Source organism: Protobothrops mucrosquamatus, unplaced genomic scaffold, assembly GCF_001527695.2.
Source record: "Protobothrops mucrosquamatus isolate PMUCROS unplaced genomic scaffold, P.Mucros_1.0 scaffold1978, whole genome shotgun sequence".
NCBI classification, from domain to species: Eukaryota; Metazoa; Chordata; class Lepidosauria; order Squamata; family Viperidae; genus Protobothrops; species Protobothrops mucrosquamatus.
Genome location: NW_015388094.1, coordinates 77962 through 94242, shown reverse-complemented (window position 1 = coordinate 94242; position 16281 = coordinate 77962). Strand labels below are relative to the sequence as shown.

At 39.3% G+C, this 16281-nt stretch overlaps 1 protein-coding gene across 1 annotated transcript in view; it reads left to right on the top strand.

The window, feature by feature from the left end:
- Positions 1 to 16281, top strand: part of SLC4A10 (solute carrier family 4 member 10) — a 55242-nt gene that overhangs the window by 16868 nt on the left and 22093 nt on the right. Inside the window, exons 7-11 of the mRNA XM_029285637.1 lie at positions 1723 to 1897; positions 2056 to 2189; positions 3352 to 3597; positions 12297 to 12402; positions 15708 to 15869. Of these exons, the coding sequence (XP_029141470.1) occupies positions 1723 to 1897; positions 2056 to 2189; positions 3352 to 3597; positions 12297 to 12402; positions 15708 to 15869 (823 nt within the window). The remainder of the gene's footprint in view (positions 1 to 1722; positions 1898 to 2055; positions 2190 to 3351; positions 3598 to 12296; positions 12403 to 15707; positions 15870 to 16281) is intronic.

Sequence of the window (16281 nt, the reverse complement as noted above, 5' to 3'; positions counted from 1 at the left end):
ATATATATTTATGCCTTGCAAATAATTACTGAATTGGGATGCATATCATTGAACACATTAAAAATAGTCATGCAATGAATGGAATCGGGACAGTCTCTATGCTTTAAATGGCAAATTCCAATTCCATATTTTTTTGTAAAGTGCAGTTGCAGGTATTTTGTATGGAGAGCTCCACTCCATTTAATGAAGGAGAGAATTTAAATTTCTGTATTAAATGTATAATTCTACTTGCATTGTTTCAAATATTGTTGGGTAGATTATACTATAGCTGTCTTCAAAAGTATTTGTTGTTAAGGAAAACAAAACAGTACAAAATTTTAAAAATACTGATCTTTTTACTTTGGAAAGTTATTATAATTGTCCGAGCTTTGTTCAGTTGCTAAAATACAGAAATTCAGTATGTGCATACATTTTTTAACAAATTAAGAAAAATTCAGACCATAGCTGTTTTCCTGTCAATGCTTACTAGGAAGTATATCTAGGAACAGGGATAGTTAAGGCATTATATAATATTGCTATAACTGAAGTTCCAATGATTTGGAATCCATACAAAAGTGTTCATCTCAATTAATACTGAAAATCTGGTTAGGTGACCATTTTGGCTTTCTCTCAAGCAAAGCCATTAAACATCCTACTTGAAGGATCAGTTCACTGTATTCTCTTGTGTGGCCCGGTTGCAACTTTGAAGATCTCTCCATGCCATGGATGGCTATATTTGTAAATGAACAGGCAGTCCTCTTGTCAGGATTGCTGCCAAAATTTATTTATTTATTTATTTATTGAATTTATATACCGCCCTATCTCCCTTACGGGACTCAGGGCGGTGAACAGGCGATAATAAAAACCATGATAAAGATAGGCAGTTCTAAAATCAAATTAAATAACGGGCCTGTTCTAAAAACACACCCATACAAAAACCCCCACTAAAACATAATCAAACTACGCCAGGCCGGCCGCACGGAATAGATGGGCCTTCAGGGCCATAGTTCTGCTTTCTTTAATATCTCAGAGGCAGTGACCTGTTGCCATCAAAGATATTTCAATACCTAATACTGATGTTAGAGAACCAGTTTGATGTACTACTGGTTAAGGCAGTGATGGCGAACCTTTTAGAGACCAAGTGCCCAAAAACTGGCCCCGCCCCCACTCCACCTCCCTGCCTGCCCCGCTCTGCCCCCCCATCCCCCGCCCCACCTGCCCACAGGACCACTCACCGCCTCAAGGGCCCGCCGCAGATCGCCCAGGCAGCCCAGCAGCGCTATGGTGGTCACACCTTCTGCCCGCGCCCTGCAGCATCAACTGCATGATGGGGTGTGAGGGCAGAGTCTTGTCTACGCTGCCTGGCTGCCATGTACTTGGCTACGTTGCTCTGTGTGGGCCACGCTCGAGGGCAACTCTCCTTCAGGGGGGCTGCTGGAGAGGAGGGAGTCACGGGGGGAGGCAAGGCTGGGGCAACAGAACGTGTGCCCACAGAGAGGGCTCCGAGTGCCACCTCTGGCACCCGTGCCATAGGTTCGCCACCACTGGGTTAAGGCTTCAGGCTAAAAACAGGAAGATGGTGAGCTGGAGAGTTCTTGTCTATTTCATACCTCATTTTAAAAGTGAATGCAAATAGCACATTATGTTGAATTTGTGCAAGTATATGTTTCTGCTTAAATCAAACGACAACAACAACCCCATTATCACATTTTGGTGACATTCTTTCTTTTTCATTCTCTTTAGGCTCTTTGGGGGCTTGGTTTTAGATATCAAGAGGAAAGTGCCATTCCTTTTGAGTGACTTCACTGATGCATTCAGCCTGCAGTGTCTAGCATCTTTTCTATTTCTCTATTGTGCTTGTATGTCTCCTGTTATCACATTTGGCGGCTTGCTGGGAGAAGCAACAGACGGTCGTATAGTATGTGTTGCAATTGGATTTGCAGTCTTACCATATCTATTTGTCCCTATCCCTATCCCAATAAATAAAATGTTCTGGGTTGCGTTTTCTAAGGATCGGTTCCCAAGTCACAGCTCTAACTTTTCAATTCTGCTTTTTTTTTTTTTTTAAATACACAGAGTGCAATAGAATCTTTGTTTGGTGCATCGATGACTGGAATAGCCTACTCATTGTTTGGTGGGCAACCTCTGACCATATTAGGTAGCACAGGACCAGTTTTGGTGTTTGAAAAGATATTATTCAAGTTTTGCAAGTAAGTACTCTGTGTTCCTCCTTTTCGAGTTTCATCATTTCTGCCTTTCCTTGAACGAGCCTCTTGGAAAAACTCAAAAAGTTGTGCTAAATCTTTTGATATCTTTAATCTCATTTCTAAAAGACTACTATTGGATTGGTATTAGCACTGGAGTAGAGCCATGTGCCTTGCCCATAGCTTGAGTGATTAGGGATGATGGGAACTATTTTTAAGTACCATCTAAAAAATTCCTGAGTGTCTTTGAGCTTCTATGAGTCACGGTGGTGCAGTAGTGAGAATGCAGTACTGCAGGCTACTTCTACTGACTGCCAGCTGCCTGCAGTTCGATCCTGACAGGCTCAAGGTTGACTCAGCCTTCCCTCCTTCCGAGGTCAGTAAAATGAGGACCCAGATTGTTGGGGACAGTATGCTGATTCTGTAAACCACTTAGAGAGGGTTGTAAAGCACTGTGAAGCAGCATATAAGTGCTATTGCTATCTACAAAATAGCATTAAGAGTGGTTAATTTAAGGCCAAAGTACTGCAGATCAGATAGACAAGGAAAAGAACAAGATGGCAGCATCCTTAAAATGTTATATTCCCTGGCCAATTTAGAGTGGCCCTAGAGTTATTTGCCTATCTTGATATTTTATGCCCAAATTCTTGATCATTTGGGATTGTGCCTAATTAAGCATTTGTTTTATTTTGTATATTTGGATATCATTTTTCTTTAAAATGGATTCCAAGTGCTTCTCCTGGGTGAGGTGAATGTGTGAAGTACAAGTCCTTGAATCATAACATAAAATAGCATTGTATTTATATATTTATTGATTCATGTACTTATTGCCCCTCCTATTATGAACAAGAGAATAAAATCCAGTAATACAATCCTGGACTCTTCAAGAGCAGAATGGAAGCCTTTTTATTTTTGAGATTTGCAAGCAAATCTAGGAATTTCCTTCAAGGCCATACCACAACTATAAGCCAGTAAAATCAGCCTTATTACTGAAATACGTTTTATGGTTTAGCATTGGCAAATGACAACAAGTAGTTGTAGCCTTTGCTATGCTTTCCAAAAAAGCTATTTTGAAGAATAATTGATTGTCTAGAGACCACATGGAATTCCTAAATATATGTCTTCTCATTTGACCACAGCAGTAATATTTTTTTAAATCTATTAATAGGGAATACGAACTGTCTTATCTTTCTTTGAGAGCGAGCATTGGTTTATGGACTGCAATCCTGTGTCTCATTCTCGTGGCGACGGATGCAAGTTCTTTGGTGTGCTACATAACTCGGTTTACGGAAGAAGCCTTTGCATCTCTTATCTGCATCATTTTCATTTATGAGGCCTTAGAAAAGCTCTACCATCTCAGAGAAACATATCCAATCAACATGCATAATAACTTGGAACTCCTTACACAATACTCGTAAGTAAGATTTTCTTCATTAATCATTACTGATGTTAATTGCCAAAGGGAGAGTTCCTACTATGAGACTTAGAAGGAGATGCCCAGTAGGAAGAGAAATTTGCTATGAACCTTGTCAAGATCACCAAGATCACATTGGTATCTGTTGTTTGTCAATATTTTAATTACATTTTAAATAAATGGGGTATAGAAGAAGGCTTCCTGTGATATGGACTCATTATCTCCCCTTCTGTTATTATCATACCTATTAATTTTGAAGTTGCATTATATACTGTTTCTGTACTGTTTCTCCAGTTCATATAAATAAAAAAATCATTACAAATTCAAAGAAGGGTAAACTGATGTTTTCCAAAAGAAAATTTATTTCATGAATGTAAGCTTTAAAGCAGTAACTAATAGATAGGATAGAGCTGGTTTTATTTTTTAAAAAAAAGAAATGTCTGTGTGCAGGCCAAAATTCTCCTTTTCAGATAAGAGCTACTACGCTGCCTCTTGATAGCCACAAACTGTCGGCAACTCAGATACTCTGCAACATAAGCCCTTCAGCAAAACCATTCTGAATCAACTAAAATGTTCAGCTAACCCTAAATTAATTTTACTTAGTTATCCTTGAATTAAATGAACATCTAACCAGCTCATTTGGTAGAACTAAATTTATGCTAGCTTAGTCTTTATCTTAGTCTTAATGCTAAAAATCTAGTTTGTAGTTAAACTATGTTGCGTCCTTTGCATGGGTTTTCTCTGAAAATAATCTGGACACTGCAGTTAGTGTAGAAAGTTGTGAAGTACTGCCTGAATAACTTTTAGATACCTATATAGGATCTGTCCTGGCTGCCTATATGTATGCTACTGGTTGGATTTTTAAGATTTTAGTAATAACATTTCAGAGGCCCTTGATACTTGAAAGAGGGCCTTCCCCAATACATACGTTAAGATATTTAGGATAGGGTGCCCTCAGCACCCTCGCTAGAAAAAGGGGCATTGTGAAGAGAATGCACTAGGGGGCCTTCTTTGTCATGGTTTCTATCAGCCTGACTAGGTAGACCAGGCTAAGAAACGAACTCCTTAGAAAGGCTAAAGATACTATTATTGGCTGTAATAATATGACCTTTTAAGTCTAATTACAGTATGCTGTATCTCAGACATGTCAAACTCGCGACGTCACGTGACGTTGCATGATGTATCGGAGCTTTTCCCCTATTGCCGGCAATGGGGTGGGCGCGGTTTCCTCGTGACGCATCCGGCCTGCGGGCCAGCAGTTTGACACCCCTGCTGTATCGCCTTCCCTTTCTTATACACTTGTGAATTAATGAGGTGTCTTTTGAACCATTTGTGAAAGCTATTTTGTGGGCTTAATATTTGATTTTCCCCTTATCATCTTGGTTAACAGAGCTCACCTATTTCTATCAAGGTCATCTTCCTCTCTACAGCTTTGGAATACTTGTTTCCTCAGCTATAACACTGCTTGGGCTTTGGTGCCAAGGAAAGGCTGGCTGTTTAGTTTTATGCTAGAATTTCACAGCTGCAGCCCATCATTGTATCTTATTGTATTGTATCTTATAAATGTTGGTGTCATATCAAGGTGTAATTGTAATTATCTGTGGTGGGAAAGGTCGCGTGTGCTACCATTTAAAATAACTTGCATTCAGATGCAACTGGTAGAGAATGAAAATGTTCTTACGGTCAGAATCCCATTGAATTGGGTTGAAGGAATGAAGGAATGAAGGGATGAAAGGAGCTGAGCCATAAAACATAGCAGAGGCAGAAAATTACTGAACTACAACTCCCATAGTTCCTTCACATTGACTATGCTGGATAAACTTGATAGGAGCTGAAATTCAAAGCATCTAGTAAGTAGAGGCTAGATCGCCTATTCCAGGGGTAGGCAACCTTGGCTCTTTTATGACTCGTGGACTTCAACTCCCAGAATTCCTGAGCCAGCATGGATTTGAAGTCCACGAGTCATAAAAGAGCCAAGGTTGCCTATCCCTGACCTATTCCACTTTCGTGAAAGAGAAGATGCAGAAGTGGACAATGACAATGGGATTAGTGAGGAAGCATCAAGATGATGGACGGGATCCAGTGGTTAATTTGCTAATATGCTTATCCACAATTTTGTAGTGAAGTTTGCCTCAGTGTTCTGAAAGCTGTGCAATCCTTTGTTTTTCATATACTATAGGTTCTTAGAAATTCTTTCTAGAATAGTTAATTATATGGTCAGATATTTCTAAGGAAATCAACATAGGTATTTTCGGGGCAATTGTAAATGATGTATGAGTCTGCTTATGAGTTGGCACAGTAATAAATTCTGAAAGATCTCTTCAGTTTTAAATCTATATCAGTCTCTTACTTGTCAGGGATAACAAATGAAATTCTCTGGTGGTTGTTTTTTTTTTTTTTTGCTAGCCAATATCACTAGTAAAGTAAATATGCACACCTGCTCATTTTGTCTTATTCCACTTCTTTAGCTCCATACATATTTAAAAGCTCTCTCACATTCCAAATAACCTCCAACTTCCCCAAACCTACTATATATGGACTTTGTAATTGGCCAAAATATCACTTTATTGATGGGTAGCTGATGAATAAAAAGGCATCATGTATTTTCCAAAGCTGAATATCTAACCATATAGTTGCAATTTTCTGAGTACTTATTAAAAGTCAATCCAATGAATATCAATAATTTTCATTTCTCAGTGGACATGTATAGAAAATAGGTATATTTATAAAGAGGTTCTTGTGGGAAAATGAATTAAAGGGTATATATGGAGTTTATATCCCTCTGTAATAGTCCTTTGGCTTGTGTGAATAGTTGTGTAAAATCTGTCCTTAGTACAAGAATGTCTTGTGTTTGTCTGTGTGTATCTGTGTCTGTGTCTGTGTGTATTTCTGTGTGATACTTTATTACTGAGTATAAAAATAGGCCATCCTTGAATGTTGAATGATACCTTTGCATTTACCTCATAATGGATATCACTATAGATACTTATCTACAAATAAATCTATAAGTGAAATTTATATGCTACATTTCCCTTTTCTTATTAAAGTGTTTTTAGACTGCAGTGTTATAACCGCCTACCACAGGGGCAGGTGGCATTTTAGTAATCACACACACATTTTCTTTTTAGGGTCCAATGGCCACAGCAGTAAAGTTGGCAGGGTTGTGGGCTTCCTTCTGGCAACTGAAGTTTTGTCATTCACAATTTCATGATCCCATAGTTTTATACTGGAATGGAATCCTCAAGAACAACAATGGTTGCTTGTATTTGCATTGAACTGTTGGTTATCCACGTTTGCTGAGAAGCCCCACCCCTTTTTTTGCTGTGTGTTCTGTAAGTGCTGATAGGGTCTGTCTAAGTGGGGAAAAAATGAAGGAAAACTTTCAAAATAAAATGTGAATATTTATCTCTTTTTGTAAAAAAAAAAAAAGGATAGCTTTTTGAAATTATTTTTAAATGCTGCCAATTTTTTAATTATGTGTTATTCCTGTGAGGTAGTCCAGAAAAGAAGCACAACCAAGAGTACAAGCTCTATTTTTCATTGTAAGGTCACATTAACAGAATCTTGCAAGACTGAATGCATTTCTCCTCTTTCCTTTTACTAGCGTGGGGCCATTCTGAAATATTTTCCATGCCATCCCCACTTCTATGTGTTAAGGCATCTTTGTGTGCCAGTTGTCTGGTCTGTAGCACTTCTTCCTATCTCCCAAGGTCATCCCCATATGCCATTACTTCAGTTTTCTCTAGATAATATTAAAAAATTGATTCACTAATTTCATTTTTACTTTGGCAGTTCTATTCTGTACTTCAAAAGGGATGAATTGATGTTTTCTAACAAAAAAGAAAAACTAATTCTTTACCAGACGTCCCTTGATTATTAACAGATTATACTGAATAATTTCAAAGAGCTTTGGCATGGCGGTATGCATATGACAATCTGTCCATGGCATACATTTAAGAATTGGGAGCATAATATCCCACTGTGAAAGTTGTTTAAGGTGCCAAGTTCATGTCATTCTGATGAATAACTAAGCTAGGTTCTTTTAGTTAAAGGATGCTGCTATTACTTATCTGTTTGTTTGTTTGTTTGTTTTATTATGGGGTTAAGTCATATTTAAAAACCTGTAAACCTCAACTATCTCTGAATACTAAGTATGAATGAGGGGATTTAGCAAAGGTTCTTGTGAGTTGGCCTCACAGCATCAGCTCTCTAAATGTAGACTCCAGTTCAGCTTCTCAGGCACTAGTTACTGAGTCTGAAAGAGACTTCTACTCACATTTGACTAAATGCCTTTGAAACATTAGTGAAAAGGGGACCTGAATATGTTCTTATACCAGATGGGGAAATTTGATCAATGGTGCTTGATGGGAGAGAGGATTCAGATAAGCACACAACTATTTCTATATGTAGCCACTTCCCTAATGAAGCCAAATGCACCGTCTCTCATGAACATGGTCAGCAGGCACACTGATGTGGAAGGAATCTGGACTACATCTATCATGCTTCTGCTAACCCAGTGGTTCTCAACCTTTTTAATGCCGTGACCCCCAACCGGTCGTAAGTCGAGGACTAAACCGGTCGTAAGTTGAGGACTAAACCGGTCGTAAGTCGAGGACTAAACCAGTCGTAAGTCGAGGACTACCCAACCGGTTGTAAGCTGAGAACTTTCCCTGCCCGGGAGCGCCATGCATGCGTGGTTCCGCCCCCTGCGCTGGCCGAGGCGTAGCTGGCAAGCAGCAGAGACGGAGCAGGCCGACCACCAGCTGGCCCAGCCCAAGGGAGGTAAGGCACCCGCCGGAAAAGGGAAAAAAAATGGCGGACAGCCTTGCTTGCCGACCCCAGTGAAATGGTCGATTGACCCCAAATGGGGTCGTGACCCATAGGTTGAGAACTGCTGCGCTAACCCCTCATACACTCACTGGACATCCTTATACTTTGCAGTCATTAAGGGACATGAAGCATTGCTTAACGATTGTATTAAAATAAAATATGCCTACACTCAATCTTAACCTGAAAGCTATGTGCCTTTACTATGGGATGTTAACTGGTGTCAAATGACAACTAAGAGAATGTTTTCCTTCCTTCCTTCCTTCCTTCCTTCCTTCCTTCCTTCCTTCCTTCCTTCCTTCCTTCCTTCCTTCCTTCTTCATGGTAGTTCCTTTTCAAGCCTACGTGTAAACGTTGATGTAGACAATGTTTCCTTCAAGTGTCTGCTGTAAAACGGATAAAAGCTAATTTATTCTAAGAGAACGAGACAGAGGCCAACTGTAAGCATTTTCCCTGGATAGCAGCAATGTGGTACTGAAATCTTATGGACAGCAGCACATATTTAAACTTTTTACTCTAAATAAAACAATAGAAAAACAACAAAAACAGTCTGAGTTAGAAGAACACCGTACATCATGCACATACATATACAAACATATAAACAGATGCACACCCATATGCTAACACATGTACACATATAGTTAAGCACCTGCCCATGTACACTAATAGAGAATTCAGTTTCTAAGTGCTGGTGCTTTTGTCAGAAAATGTGTATGTTCACATATGCAAGTGCACATATGCACAGACATTCTTTGTGTATGGGGGGGGGGGGAGAATTGAGAACAGCACAGGTATTCCTGAGGTTGCTCAGTCGGTGTGGAATGCTGGTGGTTGGGAGAGGAGGGGATAGAATGGAGTCTTTGATACGCTCTGAACTTGATTGGTTGCTTGGAGACTGATGATGTTACCTAGTCTGGTAAGGAAACGTCTGCAAGCAGTCAACCAAGGACTCCACAATTCCAGCATGAGCTACAGATACTTTCTTCTGTTTGGAACAGAGTATTTGGAAAGCCTGAACAGGTGGGCACCTCTCTTAATCAATTGCCCATATTTCTAATTTCAACTGCCCAAGACAACAAAAATACTTTCTAGATCTGAAGATAACATTTGTATGTGTGCATATCTATGTATGTGTGTGTGTGTATTTGGGATAGAAAAGCTTACTGTCTGCTTTAGATGGTTGCTTTCCGAGAAGCATTTGTCTCTTCATTTTTTTGGGGGGGGGGGGGAGACAATGTACTATATAGAATAATCTTCCTCCTTGGATCCACAGTTGCTTTGGAGTTGCTTTTTAAACACTTGGATAACCTACATGGCATCTTCTGTAGTTCTTTCATTTAGCTTCATAATTCATTTTTGACATGTGACTTTAACAGCAGCTGGGAAATAGGAAAAGTATATTGCAGTATGACAAGGTAGAATATGCGTGCATGTCCACACATTTTGATAAAACTGGTCCAAATCTCTTTTTCAATACTATTTGTTTCCCATAGCAGGGGGAGAATTATTTTTATTTTCCACAGTGTAGTTGCATAACATTCCAAATTAAATGGCAAAAGTAAAATCTCTGTTTTGTTCCTGAAACATGATAAAAACTTCGACGGAGCTTTAAGTTGCAAATAGAATTACCCCACTGTATGGTCTTTTTTCCCCCCAGCCCAATCCCTTATTTTATAATCCCTTTTTCCTGTTTATCCCTAATCTTTTCATTTAGTTTTGCCACAAATCCCCGAATGACAATCATGAAAATTGATATTAGCAACCCCATCAAGCTTAGTAGCAGAGGCTTTTTATGCCCAGGTTCAATCCCCAATTGGTATTAAAAAATAAAATAAAGATTAATATTCTGATAGAAAGATTTCTCTGCTTGAGATAATCTGCTGAAAGCCAGAAGAAACAGCATAGGGCTGGATTAATGTTCTCTTTTATCTAAAATGAATTATGGCTTAACACAAGAGGATCCAAGTTTTAGGGCTGGTGAGCAACTTGTAATGTTGACATACAACCGTTTTTCACACTTACGACCGTTTCCTTTGGAAACAGCCCTAATTTGCAATAGAATCCATCGCTGGGCCAGCATTCAGATCTTGCTGCCGGCAGAACAATTTCAAACAGCACCAACGACTTTTAACGGTCTCACCAACAGTTCCGAAACAGCTAGAAACTCGCCATGCCAGCAAAAATTGTCGGTTGTATGTTACCTTAGTTTCACCACATTGCTCAAACACATTAAAACCTTTCCGATCATGGGGCCCATATCCCTTAATATCCCTCCTAAAACTTTTCACCTTCGAGAGCCAACGCAGCCACAGCCGATCCAGGTGCCAGCATCTTAGAACTTATGTCTTATTGTTATGAGTTTATGTTTGTACTAATTGGAGTCTTACCAGCTGATTCATAAATCTGTAAATAGATCTTTCAAAGCTTCCAGGCTTCTGTAACATAAAGAAGCCCTACTGAAGCAGAATAAATTATTACCAAATCCAACAACCAATTAATTTTACCATGGGAAATTTATAAAAAAGGTATAAGAACAGAATATTTTTCAGCTATTATTCCTTTGCATCCTTTTCTTGAGAACAATTCAAACTGAATAATTGTAATGTAATTATTGTAATGATATAAAAGATTTCAACCATACTAAGCTAGGAATTCCAATTCTCAATGCAGAGAACTGTTAGTGACTGAAGAAAGCATATGTATTTGTGCACTTTTTAAAATGTGTGAATGAGGACTGTACAAAAATTATTCACAACAGAGTTATATATTCTCTCCTGTTTTTTGGAGAACCTTTTCAATGCTGCAGTCCTCCTCAATTTAGACTGTATTGAAGTTTATTTTTGAACAGAATAAAATTTTGTTCTTTTGAGAACCTAGTAGAAACAAAAGTTTTGGAGATTCATCATCTCCCTTCAAAGTGGAACAATGACTGAAAATTGAATTGAATTGAATACTTTATTTGGCCAAGTGTGATTAGGCACACAAGAAATTTGTCTCTGGTGTAGAAGCTCTCAGTGTACATGCAAAGCAACAGAATAATGATAATCATCATCATAATAATACCAATAAAGGGGGGAGTAAGAAAGATAATAAGAAGGATAAATAAAGGATAAATAATAAAAAAAATGGGCTGAGGCAGAGATTTCATCTTATAGAGAGCTTTTACAAATGAATCACTATGTCACTTTGGAATATACTGTCATGGTTCCGATAGATGAAACCCATCAAAAGAACTCTGAGGCAAAATTCTTCCTTAAAGAACATTTATTCAGGAAACAAAGTATCGGGACTACATAGTTGAATCCAAAAACTAAATTCCCTTCCCCCGATACAAAGTAACAAAGTAACAAAGTATAATTCCCACCCCCAATAAACTGTCATAAAACACATTCCCCAATTAGCTTCAAGCACGGGCTTTCTCCTCAGCTCCTCAGCCTACCAAAACGTTATAAGCTCGTCCTTGAGTTCCCACGGCAGTGTTATTATTATGGTTTACTGAGCTTACATCCCAACCACCACCACCCTGCTGCACCTGAATTCTAAAAGTAAAGAAAAGCATGTTAAAGGAGAAGAGAAAATGGCTGCATTTTCATCAGTTGTCAGAGCAAGAACATCCAGTGTTAGCAGCGTTGACATATACTATGAAAACAAGCACCCTATGTAACATTTAAGAGAAGAGGGGGAGAGTCAATACAGGAGCAATTCAATCCCATTGCTGCATTGCTGGACTGGAAAATTATGTCTGGTATCATTAAGGGCTGTTTAATCAACTTTAATTTATATGTGATTGCCCCAGACAATTTAGAAAGTAATGGTGAATTAAATTATTCATTTCTAATTGAGATAACATCAGCCATCGATTTGTTTTTCAGATGCAGCTGTGTAGAACCAGATAACCCAAGCAATACTACCTTACAATATTGGCAGTCAAAAAACGTGTCCTCATCTGCAATACCTTGGGCAAATCTTACTGTGACTGTAAGTGCGCCACCAAATCATATCGTGAATGCATTCAAGGTGTACATATAGAACCCATCTGGGTCGCATACAAAGGCTAATGGCAGGATGTTCTCCCCAGACTGCAAACTACTTGTTCGTTCGTTCGTTCGTTCATTCATTCATTCATTCATTCATTCATTCATTCATTCATTCATTTAATCTCTCTCTCTCTCTCTCTCTCTCTCTCTCTCTCTCTCTCTCTCTCTCTCTCTCTCTCTCTCTCTCTCTCTCTCTCTCTCCCCTTGCTATTCAACTGAGTATTCAAGACGATTGGCAAAAAATAAAACATAAAAGGCATAAAAAGTCTCAAAATACGAATTGCAATTTACGCTAAAATCAATTAACAAATCAAACCCTGGAAAAGAAGATGTGTGTCTTGACTATTTTTTAAAAAGTGTTCACTATGAAGGGAAGGAGGAGAAGGCCCCTTCACTTTGCACCAGATATGCAAGCAGTTCTGAAGACAGATAATAGTGATCTATTCTAGGAAATGAGGCTTTGTGTATTTCATTGGACTCCCTGAAAAAGCAGATTCTGATCTCAAAAGAGAATTTACTTCCATCTAATTTTTAAACTGGGGGGGGGGGAGGGCCTTTTGACATTTGCCCTTGGCTCCTCATTTCATTCTGTTTAGAAAAATCCCTTGCCATCCATATAGCATTTTCAGTAGGCCATAAGGCAGTAGGGTAGTCACAAACACAAACTCTTTTTTACCAGCATGATGAATGCAAATCAATATGATGTTTTTTTATTATGGTTGATAACCAGGAAACCTGATAAGACAGATAGCACAAGAATAAAAACAAAAGCAAGCAGGAAGGGAAGAAAGTAGAAGATAAACTGACCCTGCTTTCTGTTTAGTAGCCCCTATTTTTTGGACTAATCTTCCCAAGCATTTGTGGAGGCCCCACCTTGTTGCAATTCTCTAAACGTTAAAGCGGTTCCATTCCACCAGATTTTGGGTCCCAGATGACTGACCGTGGGACCTATTCTGAGTTTCATCTAGGCTTTTCATTTGCAGTTAATTTTTGTTTTTGGATATAGCTTTTGTAATGCTTATTATGTTTTCTTTTTGAAATAAATAAACAAAGAGAAGTCAGACAAAATAGATGGTGCTTGTTATTCTGGCTAGACAGTAAATAGTAAGAATAGCATTAATCTGAGTGGCCTGAGAATCTTACTAAGAGGAGAGTTGTAAAATGTATGCAAATATCCTTAGAAAAGCAAAAAATGAAATGAAAGGAGCCCCAGCATAAGTAGTATCACTCCACAGGGATAAAAACAGGCTATGTACAGAATTTTCTTAAATATTCTTTTCAATACATCTCTTATGATGAATTATGATCTATAGCTAAATAGCTAAAATTGATTTAAGGATCATTCTAACTTCTGAATGATTTGGATTCCTAAAAATATATGTCTTGAAAGACAAGACTAGTCTGACTGTCTTCTGATGTGCATAATTCTCTGATTTAATCCTAACTTTTTTTTTTGCAAAAAACTTCACTTTCCAAATGTTCTCTCCTCCACTCCCTTCCCTGTTTAAGAGGGGAAAACCTAGTCTAGGCCGGAGGTCTCCAACCTTTCTCAATTGGCGGACCGGAGGGAAAGGGGGGGAAGCATTTTAGGTACGCGCGTGCGCGCACGCACAACCGGGGCCACAAGCACACGTGATGCAAATGGGGTGATGCTAGCACCTACGTGACACTCGCTAGCACTGCCCCATTTTTGCCGTGCGACGCCCTGTTTTTGCTGCGTGGTGCCCGTTTTCAGCACATGGCACCCCATTTTCGCCGCACAGCGCCCCATTTCCATACCGGCAGTGGCACTACCGTGAGTGGGGATGAGCATGCGCGCACACATGTAAACACTGGCCAGCCTATTCTGCAGCCCTCTGGCCAGGAGGCCACAGCCCAGTAGTGGGCCACAGCCCACTGTCTAGGCCAGGGGTAGACAACTTTGGCTCTTTTATGACTCGTGGACTTCAACTCCCAGAATTCTTGAGCCAGCCATGCTGAGGGGAAAGGGAGAGGTTTCCAAGCTGAGCCATGCTGGCTCAGGAATTCTGGGAGTTGAAGTCCACGAGTCATAAAAGAGCCAAGGTTGCCTACCCCTGGTCTAGGCAATTTCCCATTAATCTGTCAGTTCAGCCACAGGAAAGAGTGCAATCACATAGACTAGAGTGCAGATTGCTGGCAGGTCTCATTTAAATGGTCTTTTAAAACATTTACAGTGAACCACTGAGCATGCTATGTGTTGCAGGGCTTGATGTGGAAATCTGATTCTGGATATGTTTGTACAGGTAGTCCTGAGTTATAACAATTCATTTAGTGACCATTCAAAGTTACAATGGTACTGAAAAAAAAGGACTTAGGATTGTTTTTCACAGTTAACGAATTTTGCAGCATCCCCATGGTTAGGTGTTCAAAATTCAGACTCCTGGCAACTGGTTCATATTTATGACTGCTGCTATGTCCCAAGATCATGTGATCCCCTTTTGTGATCTTCTGACAAGCAAAGTCAATGGGAAAGCCAGATTCGCTTAACAACTGGATTACTATCAGCTCCAGTGGGAAAGCAAGATTCATTTCACAACTGTGGCAAGTAAGGTCATAAAATGGAGGGAAACTCACTTTACAACAGAAATTTTGGGCTCAATTGTGGTCATACATTGAAGACTACCTGTCAAAATGTTTCTGCACATAGAAGGAGAGGAAATGCACCATGAAAAGCTTGGGAATGTGTACCTTTTTGAGTGAGCATTCCAATATTTCAGCAGACAAGTTTGATCATCATGTGGTTGTGTGGAGTCTATCGCCCTCTTGTGGCAACAGAAAGACCTATCTAGTAAAAACTACCAGAAATTATTTAAATGTTTATATAGTAATCTGATGTTTTCCATCACAGAAGTTGTCTTTACAAGCCAGTTACTTGACACTGATCCAGTTTTGAGATTTTTAAATGTGCACTTTATCCAACTTTTCCTGCCTTAAGTTAGTTATTAAAACTTAGATAATTTCTTCTAAGACCTGCCTTAGCAAAACAAAATGAACAAAAACATTGCTACCAAAAATGTAAAATAATGATTGCTAACAAACTGAAGGTTCCAGTAACATTCCTCATGCGACTACAGTCACTGGCTGGTATGAAATGTGATATCAACCAGGTCTGAACCTCTCTTTGTTCTGGGAGTTGAAGTCCACAAGTCACAAAGGGGCTATAGTCCCCCACATCAGCATACCTCAGTTAGCAAACAGAAACAATGCCTTTGCTTTCTCTGCCAGGAATGTAATAACTGGAAAGGGATGTTCATTGGAGAAGCCTGTCTCGATCATGGGCCTTATGTTCCAGATGTCCTCTTCTGGTCAGTCATCTTATTCTTTTCTACAGTCATACTGTCATCCACACTGAAACAGTTCAAGACTAGTCGGTATTTCCCAACCAAGGTAATTTAATTTTTTGTAATCAAATCACGAAAGAAATATTGCAAGCACACGATGCCGGATACAGATACCTCTAACTCAATTGTGATTAGGATCATCTTGGTTCCACAGGGCAGGGCAGGATTTTAAAAAAGTTTAATACCGTTGGGGCATTGACATCTGAGAATAGCAATCGGGAGGAGAGAAAGTATGTTTTAACCTTTCTTTTTTCCCTCACGCTGGGCAGGGATTAACTTCCGGCAAAATAAATAAATCAAATGCAGGAATTTTAAAATTTAAATGTACACATAGCAATGTCCCACAGTCATGCGAATCCCCCAGCTTTACTGTTATTGATCCAATGCTGTGGTCATTAGACAAATCAGTTGTTCGCTATGAGCAGGTTTTGCTGCAACGAAAAGTAAATGTCGGTTTT